The sequence below is a fragment of the Plecotus auritus genome (assembly GCF_963455305.1).
Source record: "Plecotus auritus genome assembly, chromosome: 11".
In the NCBI taxonomy this organism is placed as follows: Eukaryota; Metazoa; Chordata; class Mammalia; order Chiroptera; family Vespertilionidae; genus Plecotus; species Plecotus auritus.
In genome coordinates, this window is record NC_137777.1 from 46825341 (window position 1) to 46840485 (window position 15145).

The 15145-nt window shown below is 42.7% G+C and overlaps 1 protein-coding gene across 2 annotated transcripts in view; it reads left to right on the forward strand.

Moving 5' to 3' along the window:
• FAM91A1 (family with sequence similarity 91 member A1) overlaps positions 1-15145 on the forward strand; it is a 45070-nt gene that overhangs the window by 17268 nt on the left and 12657 nt on the right. For both annotated transcript variants that reach the window (XM_080647272.1, XM_080647273.1), the window contains 10 exons: positions 553-591; positions 2516-2628; positions 3059-3174; positions 4009-4121; positions 4794-4880; positions 9810-9942; positions 11257-11405; positions 13023-13157; positions 13349-13462; positions 14982-15054. In XM_080647272.1, the coding sequence (XP_080503398.1) occupies positions 553-591; positions 2516-2628; positions 3059-3174; positions 4009-4121; positions 4794-4880; positions 9810-9942; positions 11257-11405; positions 13023-13157; positions 13349-13462; positions 14982-15054 (1072 nt within the window). The remainder of the gene's footprint in view (positions 1-552; positions 592-2515; positions 2629-3058; positions 3175-4008; positions 4122-4793; positions 4881-9809; positions 9943-11256; positions 11406-13022; positions 13158-13348; positions 13463-14981; positions 15055-15145) is intronic.

Below are 15145 nucleotides of genomic sequence, written 5' to 3' on the forward strand. Positions count from 1 at the left end.
TGCAATCAAAGCTTAAACCAGGCACTTAATTACAAAAAGAAAAGCCAACTGTAGGGCGTAAACTACAATTACTCACATGTTTGTGTGATGCTGGTGTGAACAAGCCCACTGTACTGCCAGCAGTGTAAAGTACAGCGCACACAATGACAGTAGGAGGCTGTAGCATCTAGGTTGGTGTACGTATACTCTGTGATGTTTGCACAAAGACAGAAGTATCTAATGTCGAATTTCTCAGAATGTACCCCTGTCTTTAAGTATCGCATGACTGTATAATAAAAGGATTGTAGACTATTCTTGCTCTTGGAGTTTTCTTATTTTAAATGAGATAAAATTAAAGAGGAAGGTATCTTAAATTGTTAAGGTCATTACCTGAATTCATATTACTCTAAACATTTTAGAGATAGGGAAAGAAGAAAGTTCTGATTTCAAAATTTATTCAGTCTTCCAGCTGTTCATAATTTAAAATGTTGCTGATTATAGTTAAAGTGTCTACTACAACCATGTAATATGCTGGTAATTCTAACAATGTAAAACTATTTTTTTATTTTCCAGCTTGCAAATGTCCTTGAGATAGACTTATCCCTGGTGAAGGTATGTAATTTTTATACTCTTTTTTACTTACAGTGTAAATACTGAATGGATTTTATCATATACTAGAGGCCCGGTGCACGAAATTCGTGCATGGGGGTGTGTGTCCCTCAGCCCAGCCTACATCCTCTCCAATCTGGGACCTCTTGAGGGATGTCGAACTGCCCGTTTGGGCCCGATCCCAATTGGGCAGTCGGACATCCCTCACAATCCAGGACTGCTGGCTCCCAACTGCTCACCTGCCTGCCTTCCTGATTGCCCCTAACTGCTTCTGCCTGCCAGCCTGATCACCCCCTAACCACTCCCCTGCCAGCCTGATTGCCTCTAACTGCCCTCCTCTGCAGGCCTGGGTCCCCCCAACTGCCCTTCCCTGCAGGCCCGGTCGCCCCCAACTTCCCTCCTCTGCCAGCTTGGTCACTCCTAACTGCCCTCCCCTGCAGGCTTGATCGCCCCCAACTGCCCTCCCTTGCAGGCCTGGTCCCTCCCAACTGCCCTCCCCTGCTGGCCTGATCGTCCACAATGGCCCTCCCTTGCAGGCCTGGTCCCTCCTAACTGCCCTCCCTTGCTGGCCATCTTGTGGCGGCCATCTTGTGTCCACATGGGGGCAGCCATCTTGTGTGTTGGAGTGACGGTCAATTTGCATATCACTCTTTTATTAGATAGGATAGAGGCCTGGTGCACGGGTGGGGGCCGGCTGGTTTGCCCTGAAGGGTGTCCCGGATCAGGGTGGGGGTTCCCTTGGGGCATGGGGCGGCCTGGGCGAAGGGCCTGTGGTGGTTTGCAGGCTGGCCACGCCCCCCAGCAACCCAAGCGGAGGCCCTGGTATCTGGGATTTATTTATCTTCTATAATTGAAAGTTTGTAGCCTTGAGCGGAGGCTAGGGCTGGCCAGCGCTGCAGAAAGCTTGGCTTCCTCCATTGCCGGGGGCAACTCAAGCCTCTTGCTTTCTCCAGCTCCGTGGTTGCCACCATTTTTGTTGGGATTTATTTATCTTCTATAATTGAAACTTTGTAGCCTTGAGCGGAGGCCAGGGCAGGCCAGGGCTGTGGGAAGCTTGGTTTCCTCCATCACTGGGGGCATCTCAAGCCTCCTGCTTGCTCTGTGGCCACAGCCATCTTGGTTGGGTTAATTTGCATACCCGCTCCTGATTTGCTGGTGGGCGTGGCTTGTGGGCGTAGCAGGGGTATGGTCAATTTGCATGTTTCTCTTTTATTAGTGTAGACTAGAGGCCCAGTGCATGAATTCGTGCATGGGTGGGGTCCCTCAGCCTGGCCAGCGATTGGGGCCGATCAGGGCCGGGGGAAGGACTGGTGGGGGAGGGGAGAAGGACCGGCCGGGGGGGAAGGACCGCAGGAGGTTGCCTGTGGGAGCGCACTGACCACCGGGGGGCAACTCCTGCATTGAGCGTCTGCCCCCTAGTGGTCAATGCACATCATAGCGACTGGTCATTCAGTCGTAACGGTCACTTAGGCTTTTATATATATAGACAGATTTTTGTCTTGATAAGCTACCAAGAAACAGAGGCAGTGAGATTCTCTTTAGCTGTCAGAGGACGTGTGCAAAGGATGTGCCCACAGATAGAAAAGAGCGAGATAAGGACCCCCATGGAGTGAAAGGGAGGGCGCACCCACACTCTGTGCTGAGCAGGAAGCAGGCTGGTCGGTGTCTTGTGATGAGATAATTAAAGCAACATCTCTGATACTGGGGATAGATCTATGGAGGGCCTGCCCAGAAAATTGGATGCCTTCCCTGTCTGACACATGTGAAGTCAAGGGGACAAACAGGCCTACTGAAAATTGTTTTTTTCTACTTATGGGGTGAAAACGTTTGAGGATCACTATAGGTATAGTCTGTGATACTATTTTGTCTACAAAGGTTCTGATGTCTGGTTTATTTTAAATGCTCATTTCCTATTTATTTCTTTCAGAATGCTGTTTCAATGTATTGCCGATTGGGCTTTGCCCATAAGAAGGGACAAGTAATAAATTTGGATCAGCTTCATTCATCGTGGAGAAATGTTCCATCTATAAACAGATTAAAGTAACTCATTTATTTAGTATGAGATATTAGAATTTTCTTTTGGAAAAAAACATATTCTTACATACTAAAATTTTACTTATTCACTGTCATTTGAGGTGAAACCTATATATTAGTGGTCTTTTAAAAAAATCTTGTGTGTGTGTGATGAATCGTTTTTAGAATCTGAAGAAAATTAAGAATCTCCCCAGAAAAAAGCATATACAATATTTCACATATAATTTTAATGGCTTCTCGAATTCCCTGAAGCCTGTCCGTGGGTCTTGGTTCAGAACCCTGTTCTATGAGGCACAGCATTTTGGGGCTACATCTCAATTTCAGGCTTGAAAATGTCTGGATTTAGATGGGTGTTTATAATTTAAGTACTGACTTCATTAGTTACTTTTATATAATCCTATGATTTTTAAAAAGTGAATAATTTCTTCATCAATAGGAGTACTTTAGATCCGCAGAGGATGCTCTTGTCCTGGGATGGCGGGGAAAGCAGGAGTCCTGTACAGGAAGCGTCTTCGGCTACTGACACTGATACAAACAGTCAGGAGGATCCAGGTCAGCAGTCCCTCAGTTTAATTTGGAATCTCTCTACAGATACGGCGTGTGTCAGCATATACACCCACAGAGTGGACTCTACACTTATTTTATAGTTTTGTTCTAGATTTCACTCATTCAAGATGCAGTCTTTGAGTACTTACCAATATGTTGGGCACTGGTCTAGGTCTTAAGGGTATAAAATTGACAAAAATATGGTGCCTTCCTTCTAAGAATTAAGTCTAGGGAGAGAGAAGGCAGTGCAAGCACAGAAATCACAATGTGAGAAGTGTTGCAGTGCTTGTGGGAGCCAAGAAGAGCCCTCTTACTGCCTAGAGAGGTTCTGGAAGCCTCAGGGAGAAGATGGTACTTGGACTAAGAATGAAAAAGAGTTAGCTAGCTGGTGAGTGAGGGAAGGCCATCACACGGGCTTCCACAAAGGGAGGCAGAGCATAGGGGATGAGTGAGGAGGCCGCCCCTGGTTTTATGTCCAGGGGGAGGGGAGCACAGCATGGGCTCCCAATTCTCCCCCAAGTGATTGGTCTGAAGAGGTTAGGCTAGTTGGTCTTACTCACCTGGCAGTTACCAAGTCTGGGTTCATTATTGCTTTTCAAGAAATTGACTACAAAAGTGAGTGCCTTTAAAATACGTGGGTTTTTTTGTTTTGTTTATTTTTTGGTTGTTTATGTTGGAGATAGTACCGCGACCTCTTAGGTTGACAATATTGCTTATACTTAATTATGTGCTCTCTGATTATTAAATAAAGGTAAAATGAAATACATTCTCATTCCAAATGATAAGCAAAGTATACTTTTCATTTACTTAATCTTAAATTATGATTTATTTTTTCCCCAGCCGACACAGCCAGTGTAAGCAGTTTAAGTTTGTCTACAGGATATACAAAGCGTATTGCATTTCTGTTTGACTCAACTCTCACTGCCTTTTTAATGATGGGAAATCTTTCACCAGTAAGTCAAATTCTTGTTCAACTTAAAAATGTTTCAAGTAAAGATTAGATATAAAATAATTCAATGCTCTGTCTTTTTTATAAGTACTAGATGTATTCTTGAAAACATAACTGCCTTTGTTTTATATTCCTTAGAGGAGTATAGTAACTTTTTAGTGATGGTTACTTTTGTAATTAGAAGAATCAGACTCTCACCTCACCCACCCCTAAGTTTAAATATATTGGAAAGCATAATTTATATAATAATAAAAGTGTAATATGCTAATTAGACCGGACGACCTTCTGGACGAAGCCTGGGATGCGAGGGAAGCCCAGGTTCCAGGTGCCTGCCGGTGGCCAGAGGGAAGCCTGGGTCCCAAGTGCCTGCCGGTGGCCAGAGGGAAGCCCGGGTCCTGGATTCCAGAGGGAAGCCCGGGTCCTGAATTCCAGAGGGAAGCCTGGGTCCCAAGTGCCTGCCGGTGGCCAGAGGGAAGCCCGGGTCCTGGATTCCAGAGGGAAGCTGGTGCCAGCAGCGGGGAAAGGAAGGCCTACTCTTGCATGAATTTCGTGCATCAGGCCTCTAGTATAAATATAAGATGCTATGCACAGCATAAAATGGGAAAACTAGAACTTGAGTGACTTGTATAAGGCACTGAAATACATTTTAGTGTTTTTGTTTTTGCTTTAATTGCAGAACTTGAAAAGCCATGCAGTCACCATGTTCGAAGTTGGCAAACTCTCAGATGAGTCTCTGGACAGCTTTCTTGTAGAACTGGAAAAGGTGAGTCTGGATTGCTGACTGTGGGCTCTCAGGCATTTGGAACATTTTTTTGCTTGTTACTGATTTATGTAGATTTTTGGTATATTCTTGCTTGTTCCTACCTCATTTCCCACCTGAACACTGTGGTAGTCACTGAGATTTAATATAATTGAGTAGATGAATAAATTTTGTGATTTTAAAAATGATTTGTCTATCTCATCTAACAGCATAATTTGATATAGAGAAGAAATAGGGTATAGAAATCTTAGTCTAGTGTAGTTTTTTAAGTTGCATTTTTCTAAAACAGCCTTTATGTATGTGTGTATGTATGTATGTGTGTATGTGGGACTTTCTAAAATCTCCTCTTAAACAGTTTCATTTGAAGTTTTTTTTCCACCTATCTTAAATTTGGAACAATGTTTCTGGGAATCATGCCATACAGGGTGGGGCAAAAGTAGGTTTACAGTTGTTCGTGTGGCAAATAATACAGTCCTATATAATAAAAGCCTAATATGCTAAGTGTGCAGTCATCCCGCCGTCCGTTCAGCCAATCAAAGTGTAATATGCTAATGATATGCTAAGGCCACTCAACCGCTTGCTATGATGTGCACTGACCACCAGGTGGCAGATGCTCTGACTGATAGGTTAGCTTGCTCCTGGGGTCCGGCCAATCGGGACTGAGTGAGATGGGCTGGACACGCCCTGGAGCCCTCCTGTGATCCCTCCCCAACTGGCCAACCTCCTGTGTCCCTCCATGGCACCGATCGTGCACTGGTGCGTTCCCTTGACCTGACCTGCACCCTCTCGCAATCTGGGACCCCTTGGGGGATGTTGGAGAGCCGGTTTCTGCCCGACGGTGGAATGACCAGTTGCTATGACACTCACTGACCACCAGGGGTCAGACGCTCAGTGCAGGAGCTGCCCCCTGGTGGTCAGTGCGCTCCCACAGGAGGAGCGCCACTCAGCCAGAAGCCGGGCTCATGGCTGGCGAGTACAGTGGCGGTGGCAGGCGCCTCTCCCGCCTCCACGGCTGTTGGACATCCCCCAAGGGCTCCCAGACTGTGAGAGGGCGCAGGTGAGGCTGAGGGAACCCCCCAACCCCCAAGTGCACGAATTTTGTGCACTGGGCTTCTAGTAATTAATAAATAAGAATATAAGAATAAACTCTGGAGGAGGAACCAAGATGGCGGCATAGGTAAATACCTGAACTTGCTGCCTCGCACAACCATTTCAAAACTACAACTAAAAGACAAAATGAATATCATCCAGAACCACAGGAAGGCTGGCTGAGTGGAATTTATACAACTAGAAGGAAAGAGAAAAAGCACACTGAGACTGGGAGGAGGTGCGGAAGTAAAGTGCAGAGGTACGGAGGCGCGTGCTGACGGGCTGGCAACTGGATATACTGTTGTCTTTTTCAATCAGGAGGGAAATACAAGCTCCTGACTGCTCTGAACTCCAGTTCCGGGTGAGACTCTGGGGACCCAGACTCATACAGGGAGAAACTGGACTGTCTGGCATCGGGCCAGAACATGAGGACAGCTTTCTCTCAGAGGTGCTTGCAGCTATCATTGTTCCTGCATGGTGTCGCCGGACACAGAGACCCAGGGACCACTTTGGGGCAGGGCTGATGGTCAGCCATTGCTATTTGCTCCACCCTGATGATTCCCTGAGACCCCCGCCCCATCCAATTTACAACCCCACCCAAGCTGTGCACAGAGGCTTTTGCATATGAATGGCCTGACCTTTTGCAAACTAAAACCTAACACACTGCAGCTGGGTCAGAGAACCCCACAGCCTCCAAAAGAAGGCCCAAAGCTGGACAGCAGCTTGCATTGCTTCTCAGCTGGGCCTCATCTGGGCACCTCCAAACCCCAAATAAAGAGGAGGAATCTGCAGATCTATCTATAGCTCCTGCTGGGTGGCCTCAGGCAGTGGCTGACTTTGCACCTCCTTGGAGATCCAAGAGCCAGTGTTCCCAGTGGTCAGAGTGAGACCATTTAGATTACAACTCTTCACATCCATAAGAGACGCACTCAGGGGGCAGACTCAGTGAGTGCCAAAGCCCCACGGAAGCAAGTCTTGCCCATAAGGGTGTCTCCAGCACAGAAGTTCTCCCATCGTAGACACAACTGATCCTCACAGCCAATTGGCCTGGAGGTTAATTCCTCCCAGTGATACCAACAGCAATCAAGGCTTAACTACAGTAAGACTGTGCACACAGCCTACAAAGGGGTGCGCCAAGAGTGTCCACCTCAAGTAATTAGGGAGGCTGAGCCACTGGGCCCTGTAGGACACCTAGCACACAAAGCCACTCTATCAACACAGGGAAGCAGCCAAAATGCGTAGACAAAGAAACAGGTCACAAATGAAAGAAATGGAGGAAAGCAAACGACTGGATATAGAGTTCAAAACCACGGTTATAAGTTTACTCAAGAATCTTCCAGAAACCTCCAAGAAATTTAGTGAGACCCTCAAGGATATGAAAAAGGACCAACTAGAAATTAAGCATACACTGACTGAAATAAAGAATAATATACAAAGATCCAACAGCAGACTGGAGGGCCCCAAGAATCAAGTAAAGGATTTGAAATATGAAGAAGCAAAAAACACCCAACCAGAAAAACAAAAAGAAAAAAGAATCCAAAAATATGAAGATAGTGTAAGGAGCCTCTGGGACAACTTCAAGTGTACCAACATCTGAATTATGGGGGTGCCAGAAGAAGAGAGAGAGCAAGATATTGAAAACCTATTTGAAGAAATGACAGAAAACTTCCCCTACCTGGTAAAAGAAATAGACTTACAAGTCCAGGAAGCGCCCAGAACCCCAAACAAAAGGAATCCAAAGAGAACCACACCAAGACACATCATAATTAAAATGCCAAGGGCAAAAGACAAAGAGAGAATGTTAAAAGCAGCAAGAGAAACGGTTAGTTACCTACAAGGGAGCACCCATACGACTGTCAGCTGATTTCTCAACAGAAACTATGGAGGCCAGAAGGGAGTGGCAAGAAATATTCAAAGTGATAAATAGCAAGAACCTACAACCAAGATTACTCTACCCAGCAAAGCTATCATTCAGAATTGAAGGTCAGATAAAGAGCTTTACAGATAAGAAAAAGCTAAAGGAGTTCATCACCACCAAACCAGTATTATATGAAATGCTGAAAGGTATTCTTTAAGAAGAGGAAGAAGAAGAAAAAGATAAAGGTAAAAATTATGAACAACAAATACATATCTATCAACCAGTGACTCTAAAGATCAAGTGAATAAAAAATCTGATGAACAAAATAAACTGGTGAATATAATAGAATCAGGGGCCTAGAAAGGGAGTGGACTGACAATTCTCGGGGGGAAGAGGGTGTGGGGGGGTGCAGGAAGAGACTGGACAAAAATTGTACACCTATGGATGAGGATAGTGTGGGGGGAGGTAAGGGCAGAGGGAGGGGTGGGAACTGGGTAGAAGGGAGCTATGGGGGGAGAAAAGAGGAACAACTGTAATCTAAACAATAAAGATTTATTAAAAAAAAAGAATAAACTCTGTGTTTCGTGTACTCACAACTGTAAACCTACTTTAGCCCCACCCTGTATTTGCTCTTAACCACCTTTTTTTCCTATGAGGACAGCACTGGTTTCCCTGAGCTCTAAATTTTGATTGCCCTTCTGTTTTCATGCCCTGGATATTTTATTCTGTCCTCTGCTCTTAATGCAAAAAGTTTGTGTACCTAATCTGTTTCCTGACTAGTAATTGTGGTACCTTTTGTGCTTTAATAATGAACGCTGTGTATTAAATGGGCTGTTTAGAGAATTTTTGATGAACATGCATTGAAGTGTAAGCCCAGTCAAGGCAAGGGCTTTGTTCAGCACTCTGTTCTCACATCGTAGACAGGTCATAGCATATAGCACATAAAAGGGACTCAGTAAATCCTTGTTGGATGAATTTAAGTTGTATTTTCAGCAATAATGAACAGCTATGTTGAGTCACATATCTATTGTCCCTTGTAACGAGTGATAACAAAATTGTAAGAAGGTGATGAGAATTAGAGGCACAGTTGGTGACTGTGGATTGGAGTACTTTACTGGATGAAGCCAAATGTATATCTTAGAGCAGTGGTTGGCAAACTCATTAGTCAGCAGAGCCAAATATCAACAGTACAACGATTGAAATTTCTTTTGAGAGCCAAATTTTTTAAACTTCTTCTAACGCCACTTCTTCAAAATAGACTCGCCCAGGCCGTGGTATTTTGTGGAAGAGCCACACTCAAGGGGCCAAAGAGCCACATGTGGCTCGCGAGCCTCAGCTTGCTGACCACGGTCTTAGAGGTTTTCAAGTACCCTGTTTGAATCATACAGGAGACATACAATTTATATAATGCTATGATTTAGCATTATTAGCTTGCTAAAATTGTTAGTTTTACTTGTTGGGGTAATTCTGTTCTCTTGAAAGATGTGGTCAAATGGAAAATCAGTAGAGATTGAGGTTAATATTTGTTTCAGTAGTGTCTGGGAAATTTTTTTATTTAATAATTTTTAATAATGTCTTAATATCTCTATTATATAGTTACTAGAGACCTGGTGCACAAAATTCATGCACTTGGGGGGGGGGCGTCCCTCAGCCTGACCTGCACCTTCTCTCAGTCTGGAAGTCCTCGGGGGATGTCCGACTGCTGCGGAGGCGGGAGAGGCTCCTGCCATCACCGCTGCGCTTGCCAGCTGTGAGCCCGGCTCAGGGCTTCTGGCTGAGTGGCGCTCCCTCTGTGGGAGCACACTGACCATCAGGGGGCAGCTCCTGCATTGAGCATCTGCCTCCTGGTGGTCAGTGCGTGTCATAGTGACGCATCGTTCTGCTGTTTGTTCGATTTGCATATTAGCCTTTTATTATATAGGATATGTTAGAACGAATAGCATAAGAATGATATTTGTTGGAAATTTTATTTTCTCTTGGTTTAGGTTCAGAGCACTGGTGAAGGAGAAGCACAGAGATATTTTGACCATGCACTTACTCTGAGAAACACGATACTATTTCTTCGTCACAATAAAGATCTGGTTGCACAAACTGCACAGCCAGACCAGCCCAATTATGGTATGAATCATATACTTGATTTTGAAGACATGATCCTATGGAAGTTCTTTCTAAGAAATTAAATCAGTCATGCCCACTTATTTAATCATCATTTACTTAATACATTTTTATAAGTATATTGAACTTATAGCTAGAGGCTTGTCATGTGAATTTCTTTGCTTGTCAACTGTTTCTTATCTTATTTTACTATTTCTCCTCTCTTACGTGCCACTGACAGTTGTAGTATTTAAATCTGATTGAGTGCCTACAAACAGGGTTGGAGTGTCGATTGTTTAAGTAGCTGGGTGGAATTTGGAACAGGCATTGGTTCTGAGGGGTGAACAGATGCAAAATTGAGGTAAATGTATTAGGAAGCATAAAATTTCAAGAATGAAAGATTCCATTGCATTAAAAACAGTAAATAGGAGTTTCTTATTCAAATGCTGCTGGAATGTTTATTTACTAAAGTACTTTACTTTAAAAAATAGACGGGGAACAGATAACCTCTTTTTAAAGAGTAAAAGTAGTAGCAATTTTTATCAATTGGTGAACTTCCCACGGCTGTGGCCTTAGGGTGCACTCTCAGTTTTGTGATAGGTGGGGAGTGCTCCCCAACCAGAGTTGAACTAATTGTATCAGAATTTCAGATTCTGATTCAGTAGGTTCTGCGTTGTGGAATGGCACCCAGGAATGTGTGTTTTTTAAAAGGTGGAATGGCTTGAGCACCAATGTAAGAGCATTTGGCTCAAGTCCTTGGACATTCACAAGAGTTGCATCTTGGGACTTGGAGAATTCTTAGCACCACTGGAACATTTAATTTCACTCATTCTTTCGAATCAGTAACCTTTTTTGGTCTTTTATGACATTCCTATTTTTTGAGAAAATAATCCTTTTTTTTTTTTTAAAGATAGAATATTAAAAGTGCCAAATGCCCTAAGGGACCACTACGAAGACACTTTTAAGATTTAAAGCTAATAGTCTTTATTCCTGATCCAAAGATAACTGTCTACTGGTGTTTCTTTAGGCTACCTTTTACTTTTTAAAAAGTGCTTGCTTTGCCATTCTTCCTCTCCATCCCCAGCCACCCTGGAGCAATGGCACGTTGAAAACCTGAGTGCCACAGGAAAGCTGTGACCTTCCCTCCCCCAATTCCCAATCTCTACAAAGAGCATCTCAGCCAAGTTCTGAATTTAGTTTAGGAACAGGAGTTCCGCACTTAGAAATATGTGCCTAGACTGCTGGTCCATAAAGGTAGGTAATCAGTATTCTGTCTTGGACATTTTTGTTTCATATTGTCAGTCTTTCATTCTCTGTGTGTGCTTGGTCATAATTCAGGTTTTCCTCTGGATCTCTTACGCTGTGAAAGCCTTCTTGGTTTGGACCCTGCAACTTGCAGCAGAGTTCTAAACAAAAATTACACACTACTTGTTTCCATGGCTCCTCTCACCAATGAGATTCGGCCTATCAGCAGCTGCACCCCTCAGGTAAAGACCCACTTGGCAGAAGGCTGGTCCTGTCACTTCATTTGTACTTGTGGTGACTTGAAGAAGAGGTTTAATAGTCTTCCTTGGGTTAATTCTCAATTTGCAGATACCAGATTCAAACTGCTGACTCAGAAAGCAATTTTGTATTTTATGCTGTTGTAAGATGTTATGTTCAATTTGTGAGGTATAATCAGTACATTTTATTTATGTATCATCTGGTGACTTGCGACAGCAGATTAACGTTTTCTTCTTGAATGCAGTCTTTTAGAGAGAATATTTTTGGATGCTCTGAGAGGGGAGTCTGGATTGCCTTGAGGAATAAGATAAATTTAAATAGGAAAAATGAAATGCTTTAGAAATGGGGTTATGATACTGAATAAATGGAAGAGAAACAATTGTACTGGAAAGGAAGTAGAACTTTGGTTATCTTAAAATTTACTTGTGACTTCCAGCTTTTACTTTTCAAAAATAAATCAGTTCTGTGGATTTGTATACTTAGCAAGGGCATTGTGGTCTGTACCATTTTCAAGAGTGGGGATTGTGTTACTCTTTCTCTGTGTTCCATCCTGCCTGGTTTGCTAGCTGTGCAGGGTTTAATGGTGTAGAGAAGAAAGGAAGGGATTCTTTTACAGGGGTGATTTTGTTGCCTGTGCTGATCTAGCTGCCCCAGTGAGCACACCCTCCCCCCACATTTGTCCTCTATTTAACTGGAGTGGTTATAGGTTTGCATTCACCAACCTTTTTTTTTTATAATTCTTTGTGTGCTACCTCCAGTACCACTCCACTCCACACTCCTCCCTATTCTTTAATGCAACCTCTAGACATAATAGTTCATGAACTGTAAATGAATGGAAAGACAGTCCCTTTTGAGAGAAATTGCATGTAATTGATTAATAATAACAAAACATCTTATCTAATAAAAAAGAAACATGCAAATTAACCATCACTCTGCTACATCCACAGCCAATCAGAGTGAGTATGCAAATGAACCCAACAAAGATGGGGGTTAATTTGCATATGCAGGCGTGGAGTGGCCGGGAGGGGCGGGCTGTCTGCTATGAGGGGAAGTGGTGCTGCGGAGGGAGCTACAGGAGCCGTGCTCCGGTCAGAAGTGAGGACTTGCCGGCTCTAGGGCGGCTGGGAGTGAAGCCAGGGGAGGAAAGGCGCCTATTCTTGCACGAATATAGTGCAGTGGGCCTCTAGCTTTTATATAAAGCTTACTGTATACCAGGTGCTATTTTAAACTTTTTAAACAATGCTACAATATCCCTATGAGGTAGATGTTTTATTGCTACCTTAAAAAAGAGCAAAATGAGAGAATAGAGAGCATTAAGTAATGTTAGAGGTGATACGGCTGAGGGGATGAAGCCCAGATTCAGACCGTGGTGGTCCTTCAAAGTCCATCCTCTAACTGCAGTGATAAGATGTGCTTTCTCAGTTCCAGCACAAAAGTGAAACTATTTGAACAGAGTATTTAAAAGTGGTTTTCATAGGGATAATAGCAATGAACATTTATGTGAGGAGTTAGCTTTTAATATGACTATGCTTGGTCACTTGGGAAATTTGGCTTTTTTAGCTAAGTATTACAGCTTTACCTTACCTGCTTTATTATTACAGCATATTGGACCAGCTATCCCAGAAGTTAGTTCTGTCTGGTTTAAACTGTACATTTACCATGTCACTGGGCAGGGACCACCATCTCTTTTGCTGTCCAAAGGTACAAGACTTCGAAAACTGCCAGATATTTTCCAGGTATGTTGTGTGAGATTTGTTGGTTTTAATTATTTGGGGGGAAGATAATAATAATGTCCTAATATTTCTATTATATAGTTATATATTAGAATAGTTATATATTAGAAATTAGTAAGTGGCATTATAGATAACTTTAATTTTTTGTCCATATTTCTAAGCGCCATTTTATCTTACTCATTTCTTTCCCATAGGGTTATGATCGATTACTAATAACATCTTGGGGTCATGATCCTGGGGTAGTTCCTACATCAAACGTGCTCACAATGTTGAATGATGCTTTAACACATTCGGCGGTTTTGATTCAGGTACAGTTACTTTATTTGAATCAATCCATTTTGGGTGTTTCTTTTAAAGATTGGAATTTGTCTGTCTTTCTGCTGAATTGCAATCAGATATCAGTAATTTGAAATTTGTGAAGCTGAAACACAAAGAATCAGATCTGGGTTTCAGTCCTGGCCTTTGGCTGGCAGTGCAACATGGACTTTGAAGTTAGACTCAGCTTTGAATTCTAGCCTCACCTTTTGTTACCCTTGTGGCTGTATTTTTTTTCTTTTAGGAATAGCTTTATTAAGATATAACTCATATAGCATACAATTCAACAATTTATATTGTACAGTTCATTGGTTTTTTTTCAATATACATTAGTTCTCCTTTTGCGTGGTTCCACTTTCTGTGGTTTCAGTTACCCAGGGTCTACCATGGTCTGAAAATATTAAATGGGAAATTCCAGAAATAAATAATTCATAGATTTAAATTATATGCCATTCTGAGTAGTGTGATGAAGTCTCGAGTTGTCCTGCTCCATCCCTCATGGGGAGTGCATCATCTCTTTGTCCAGCATATCCACACTTGTGTATACTCCCTGCCTACAGCCACTTAGTAGCTGACTTGGTTATCAGCGAGAGGGGGAGAGAGAACATTCACATAAGTTTTATTACAATATATTATTGTAATCTATTTTATTACTAGTTATTGTTAGTCTCTTACTGGGCCTAATTTTTAAACTAAACTTTATCGTAGGTATGTATGTATAAATAGGAAAAAAACATAATATATGTAGAGTTCAGTACCATCCTTGGTTTCAGGTATCCACTAGTGGTCTTGGAATGTATCCCCCATGGATAAGGCAGACTACTGTAGTTACACATATCTGCAGCCATCACCATAATTTTATTTTATTAATAATTTCTATTGATTTTTAGAGAGGAAGGGAGAGGGAGAGAGAAATATTGATCAGCTGCCCCTGCACACCCCCTGGGGATCAAGCCCAAAACCCTGGCATGTGCCCTGACCAGGAATCGAATGGGCGACCTCTCTGTTCATGGGACAACACTCAACCCATTGAGCCACACTAGCCAAGGCCACCATATTCAGTTTTAGACCATTTTCATCATCTCAAAAAATCTTCACCTTTAGTTCTCAACTCCCCTATTCTCCCAGCCCCCACACCCTAAACAATACTAATCTATTTCCTCCCTCTAGACCCTATTCCTGGCATTTCATATACATGAAATTATATAATATGTGGTCTTTAGGGACCAACACTTGATCTCATTCAGTCTCCACTTGGCTGATGCCTGAGTTACCTGTTAAATTACCCTCCTTTTTAAAATTTAGCCCATGCACTCAATTTGAGACACATTACCTTATAGATTCATATATACTTAAGATTATCTTTGCTTGCTGGAGAAAAATAGAAAATCGTTTAAAGCACTTTGATGGAATATACCACCATGTGGCACAGTCTTATTTAGTGCTTTAATATCTATTGTTGGAAATGTCGTTTTCTCATATACCTTTCAACTTGTGTTTCTTCACGTTTAGGGACATGGCTTCCACGGGACAGGAGAAACTGTCCACATACCATTTCCATTTGATGAGACAGAACTACAAGGAGGTACCTCACTTCTGATTTGTATCTATTTGATTTCTTTATCATTAATCTTTGTCACCAGTTTGGTGGAAAACATAGCAGGAAGTGAATGCTT